Genomic DNA, 6,401 nt, shown 5'->3' with positions numbered 1-6,401 from the left:
CTCATTCGGGTACCTCCCACACAAAATTTCGGATAAGTTCACTTTAAGACCTGCTCACGAATCACTTTGATTTTTGTTGAAGCAACTTGCATTCGCTGCATCCTTTACGACGGTAAAACTTTTTTCAGGGCAAATCCATACTTCTTGATAAAACAGCCCTAGCCATATGTAGTGGCTGGAGATAACTCTCGAACTGATTTGATCCAAAATTTGGCCTTCGTCATATTTTGTCCAAATTTAGTTTCAGTTCAAAGATGTTCAATACCGGTCCACATCTTCCGGTAATTTCAATTCGAAGATGGGCAATACCGGTCCACAACTTCAGGTACTTCCCCCAGTACTTTCAAATTCACTAAAATGGTATGCACGATATCTCTTGAACGGGCCAACAAATTTTGTCCAAACTTGGGATCTCCTAATATTTAGTCCAACTTTAGTTTATCTTCTAACTTCAAAGGCAAGTTGAAATGTCCAAAAAAGGGCCATGAAATTTCTGAAAATACCCTAAATATATTCGATCTGTCCTTTAGATGAAAGTTTCAATTCACATAGGCCGAGGGTATATCTCTGTCGGCAAAGCCGACTGATATTTTTTTACTTGTTTCATTTTCATTTGTTAATGTTAGTGGATGGTTTGGGGAAGTGCGGTTAAGGCCAAACACATTCAATATATCTCAAATGGGGGGAGCCCTCATATTGGAGCTTCATATAGCAAAACGAGAACCTACGTTTCTAATATTTCACAAAACAGTTTTCTACAAACGAAGAACAAAAAATGCCAAAATACAAACAAATAGGTTGGTAAACGTACTTGGAACCTTTAAAATATATCATATCGATCGGTTCCGCTCAATACTATACGCGAACAGGTATTGACAATATTCACTAAAACCCCAATATACCAATTTGTAGCAAAATCGGTTGAAAAATGAACCTAATATGTAAAAACGAAAAAAAAAAATACTGCGGGTCTATATGGCCCATATTTATCCACATGCGATCCACAAATATAAGAAACATTTTTGGAAAACTTTAGTAACCTACGTCCATATTTCGCATTGTGCGGTGCAAAGAACCACAAAGATAGTCTCACGGAATAAAACAAAGTTGTGAGCCCTCTGGGAGAAAATGGTGGTCATGAGTCCCAGTAACAATGTTCTGTAGAAGTTGGGAATCTTTATCTAGAATCTGCCCCGGAAGTCGACCAAAGCTAAACCCACACAATATGCAATCCCGCGCCTTCTTGACCCGTGTTTTTCACGTTTTTCTGATTTTGAAGCGGTATATCTCGGAGTGTCTGCTTCAGATTCTTTTAGTCCGCGCCAGAAACGGCTTTAAAGACAGCAGTATATGATTTTAGGCGCTTCACTTGAGTTTATTTTTGGGGGAACTAACGGATATCCGGTTCTAAGAAAAAAACTATATGAGTTTTTGATTTCATGCTGAAAACTTAAACCATTTTAGATTTTCTTTATTTTTAGACTTAAAACAATTGAACACTAGTCTTAACAAAAAATAAACGGGAAGATATAAATTATAATATAATTAAAAAAATATTTCATTAAAATTGCATTTCTGTTCGGTTCCTCTTTTATCTCAAAATTCATTTACGTTTGATGCCACCTAAGGTTTTAATACCAGTCATTTGCGGGACTTTTGCGGCTGCCTTCTTTGCCTCCTCAATGGCATGCAATACACGAAGTGGTTCGGTCAGAAAATAAACCCAAAGCAGTTGGCTGTAGCGCCACAATTTTTCTTTTTCCTGAAATCAGAAAATTAACAAAAAAAAAATAAAACATTGTAAAAATATTAGAATTTCCACTTTCTTGGGTCATAACAGCTCAACTCGAAAGAAAATTATTTAGAAATATTTTGGGTCATATATGGTCTGTTCCACAACTGCAAGAATCTACTAATTTTTACTATTTTTTTCCGATAACATAAAGGAAAACATGTTATCGTAGTAAAAATTAGTAGATTCTTGCAGTTTCTGGAGCAGAGCAATAGTCTATTCTGTGTCGTATTTTAAACTTACCAAACGCTCCTTAACATTCTCATGAAATTCTGTACGCAATTGCCTTAAATGTTTATCGATGCGATATTGTTGAGTTTTAACATTGAAAATTGGTCTTAAATAATGGACATTTTCAAACATTGGTGCATTGACTGGACTGTCATAAACAAAAGGACGTAAAATGCTTTCAATGCGATTACTAGAAACACACAAAAAAAATAAAACAACAAGCCGTACATTAACATAACAGCAAACAATAAAAAAACTGTTGAATAAACAACAACAACACTTGGGTAACAACATACATTTCTTTCAACTTCTCTATGGCTAATGAATATGGTTTACGATTCAATAGCCCTTGCAATGAATAGGCCATTAAACGTTTAAACTTTTCGTATTCATACAGGCATGCCTTGACCTCACAACGTAACTGTTGTTGTAAATGTTGACCCAACATTTGAACCAATTGTTGTACAAATTCTCCCGTCAATCTTTGAGATTGTGAACACTTCATGTGTTGTATACGCATGGCACAACGTTGCGAATCTATGGTCAATTGTTCCGTGTTATCAAATCGATTACGTTTCTTTTCCATATCCAGCTGTATGGTCATCCATATTAGTTCGGCATTTGATAGAGCTTCGGAGATTATTTTACGAAGATTACGATCGTTTTCATGGCGTTTGAGGGCCCTCTCCAATTTCTGTTTGGTATTTTCATAGAGTATTAGTTCAACGGTTTGTTGGGCCTTCTGTTGTATCTGATGTTGTAGATCAACCATTAATGTTTGATGGGCAATTTCCATGCGAGATTTTGCCTGGGCCAGTTCATGGGTTTCTCTTTCCATATCGGAGAGGCTAATGACATGGATTTGTGTCAGATTTAATGCATCGATGGCACATCGTAGGGCATGGCTTTTGGCCTTTTCCATAATATAGGCTAGGGTATATTTTTCAATGCTGCAAAGGAGAAAACAACGTCAGATTTAATTTAAACTTAAAGATTGGAAAAATGCAAATCTTCTAAATAAAACTTTATTGTTGTATTTTGAACCGTTTGGCCCTGTGGGTACCTAGCCCACCGTGTTTTTAATAAAATTAAAAAATTTTAAATTAAAATTAAATAAAATAAAAGTAACTAAAATGTTGCGGAACGCTGTGTCAAACCTCGACTTTATCGTTCTAACTACCTAAGTAGGCAATTTCTTGTAATAAGGGAGGGCTACGACATGATGAACCTAAACACAACCAACTAAAAGATGTTAGCCCTCTGGGAAAGAATGGTGGTCCTGAGTCCCAGTAACGATGATTGTTCTGCAGAAGTTGTGAACCGATCTCTAGAATCTGACCCGGAAGTCGGTCAAAGCTAGACCCAGACAATATGAAAACCCGAGCCGGCTTGCTCCCTGTTTATCTCGTTTTTCTGCTTTGGAAGCGGCATATCTCGGAGTATCTGCTTCGGATTCTTTTAGTCCGTTCCGGAACGGAGGAAAACTTGTACCAATTTGGAAGTGTTCGGTCTGTCACATCAGCATCTACCACACAAAAACTTTGCAATCCCACGGTGGCGGGTTCATCCATGTCATGGATGTCACCTCAGTGTACACATATGTTTGTATTTGTATAGTTTTTCTGCGTACCGGGACGGAGGAAATGCCAGGACCAATATATTTGTTGCCGGTTTGTCACATCCGCGTCTTCATCTACATCCAACGGTGAGATGCAATAGATGTAAGAAGTGGGTGCATCTCAGGGGTTGTTTTGGACTCGTCCATGTGAGGGACTATGTTGCTGCATGCTACGTGAACACAGTGAGTCTTCGTCGTCGTAATGAGACTACGCAACTACAGCAGCCTCATAGGCACGCACACGCAGCACCATCCGTTGAAGTTCCAATCCTAGAAAATGCATCCAATTTTTGCAATTTAATTTCAATGGACTTCGATGTAAGATCGAGGAAATAGTGGATTTCATGAGTCGGAAGAATATCAAGGTCGCGGCGAGGCAGGGAACCAAGCTCCACAACAGCAGCAGTTTACGTTTTGATGGTTCTAACGTACTGAGAAAGGATCCCACCTTTTCAACTGCCCTGCCAAACCTATTCATCAATCAACGCCAGTAGCTTTGTTATTACAACCCATCGAAGCAGCCGCAATCCCAAAACTAGAGATAGACTTAGAGCCAGATTAAGCAGAAAAAATTAACTTACAACTTAAAACAGAAATATTACTCAAAATTCTGGTCAAGGTATGTCAAGTATGACACGTAAGTCACGAATTTTTAAAACCCGTCTTTCGAACCGTAACTCCCGAAACCCATTTCATTGTCCACTTACCCCTTCTTTAGTTTTCCCAATTTTTCAACGGTCTCCTGATTTTCGGTGAAACTCGTTTCCAATTCAATGAACTCTTGTATTTTGAAATTTTCCTTGATATACAATGAGAAATATTGGGTGAATGATTCGCATTTTAAGAAATACTGGTCCAAAGGCAATTGGTGCATAAACAAGGGAGGCGATTGCTAGAAAGAATAACAACAAAACATTTATATCAAAAAACAAACAAACCCTTGCAAACCCCAATCTTACAATTTTTGAAAATGTTTTCAAGACCTCTTCACATTTCTTGTGATTTTCCATTTCCATATCTTCCAATTGTTTAGCCTTGGACTGGCATTGTGACAGCAATTCCTTTTCTTTATTCTTCAAGACATTAAAACGATCCTCCAAGCGACTAAATTCGCAGTTTAAACTGTTCTTTGTTTCCCTGAGAAAATAGAAAGTGACGGTATTTTAGAATAGTTTACTCCACAAGCTTTTTGCTTCAACTCTTTGTTTACCTCATATCTTCAACCATAACATTATAGTTATTATATGTCTCCTCCATTATTTCACATTCTTGCTGCAAGTTATCCAACTCATCCTTGGTGTGTGAAAACAATCCCACGTACTCCTTTTCCAAATCATCTAGGCGTGGTTTCCTTTCGATGGCATCTAAATATTCATTACGTTTAACATATTCCTCATGATCCAATAACTCAGTTTCCAGTAGAATATTAGTATCGGTAATGTTATTTGCAAAGAAATCAAAGAATTTGTGAAAACGTTCATCATAAAATATCCATTGATTGGAAGAATCAAAGTCCAGCTTTTTGAAAACTTCCATATTCTAGAATGGTACAAAAACAATCATTAAATTTTCTTGATATCGTATGTGGCATTGTCATTTAACGTTTGTTTCCATTACATTTATAATATCACCCATTTTGCAAATAATTTTGTTTTTTTCTTATTCAGGTAATAAAAAAATTGGTGGCGCGTTAAGATTTAAAAACAAAATAAAAAATGTCAAACGTCAGTTGACATTTTTTTGTTTACTCTCTCTTCAATGATGTCACTTGGTGAGGAGAGACGAACTTGTGTAATATCGCCTTATTATAGTATGTTCACACGTAACATTTAATACCCAGCAAAAGTTTGCATCACAAATTTGTACAAGTACACTCATAACTTTCTCAGGCGCGCGGCTAGTATGTCGCTCACTCTGCGTCCACAGCACATTTTTTGAAGATTTATAAGGCGGCCATCAGACCATCTGCTTTTTCACATGTATGTTGTCGCTTTGGGTATACTAATATACAGAACAGCTGATGTCATACATGTGAAAAAGAAGATGGTCTGATGTGGAGATGGGCGCGTGCTTAAAAAATTAGGCACGAACATGCACGAACACGAACCAAATTTTTAATGCACATTCACGCACAAACACGGCGTTTTTCGAGAAGGCACGAACACGTACACTCACGCACGAAATTGCAAAAAAGAGAAATCGATAAGGTTGTACATTTATCACGGCGCGCCTTAACTAATTTTAAATGAATGGTGCTTACACCTGGGAAACTACACTTGAAACTACAATGTTCATAGACGAAAAAAATCAATAAACGAAAAAATCGACAGAGGGATTTTCGCAATTTTGCTCGGAAAATGCAAACTCTATCGAAATGGAGCTAGAAAATGTTGGGAAAATAGTCTACAAGATTGACTTTAATGTTATTCTAGTACAAATTGGGACAATGCACTGACTGTTTCGTCTCCTTATAAAACAATGTCATAACGGCAATTTCCCAACTTAAATATCTAAAAAATGGTACAACCAAGAAAAAATTACACAGGCCAGTCTTGTAGAGAATTTTTACAGCTATAAGATTTTTTCAGGTCCCATATCGATAAGACTTGCCGAATTTAAGCAAAATCGCGAAACCCTAATAAAAACTTAAAAATATAACCTCAACTTCATAATCTCAAAAATGGTTCAACCAGGGAACAGATCGTAATTTTCACAGCTACATCATTTTCTTTGGCTCCACATCGAAAACATAATAATGCT

The 6,401-nt window shown here is 37.0% G+C and overlaps 1 protein-coding gene across 1 annotated transcript; it reads right to left on the bottom strand.

Moving 5' to 3' along the window:
- Nucleotides 1-1,428: 1,428 nt before the first annotated feature.
- dgt3 (dim gamma-tubulin 3) lies at nucleotides 1,429-5,350 on the bottom strand. The gene is made up of 7 exons (XM_073990142.1): nucleotides 5,259-5,350; nucleotides 4,852-5,180; nucleotides 4,601-4,778; nucleotides 4,349-4,533; nucleotides 2,320-2,973; nucleotides 2,036-2,213; nucleotides 1,429-1,762 (listed from the first exon to the last, which is right to left on the bottom strand). Exons 1-7 carry the CDS (start codon nucleotides 5,274-5,276, stop codon nucleotides 1,604-1,606), a joined length of 1,701 nt encoding a protein of 566 aa, XP_073846243.1. The 5' UTR covers nucleotides 5,277-5,350; the 3' UTR covers nucleotides 1,429-1,603.
- Between the last annotated feature and the right edge of the window lie 1,051 nt (nucleotides 5,351-6,401).

The sequence above is a fragment of the Musca autumnalis genome, unplaced genomic scaffold, assembly GCF_047663935.1.
Source record: "Musca autumnalis isolate F117 unplaced genomic scaffold, ASM4766393v1 scaffold_5, whole genome shotgun sequence".
NCBI lineage: Eukaryota > Metazoa > Arthropoda > Insecta > Diptera > Muscidae > Musca > Musca autumnalis.
The sequence above is the reverse complement of the archived record's forward strand: the minus strand, read 5'-3'. Positions and strand labels throughout refer to the sequence as shown.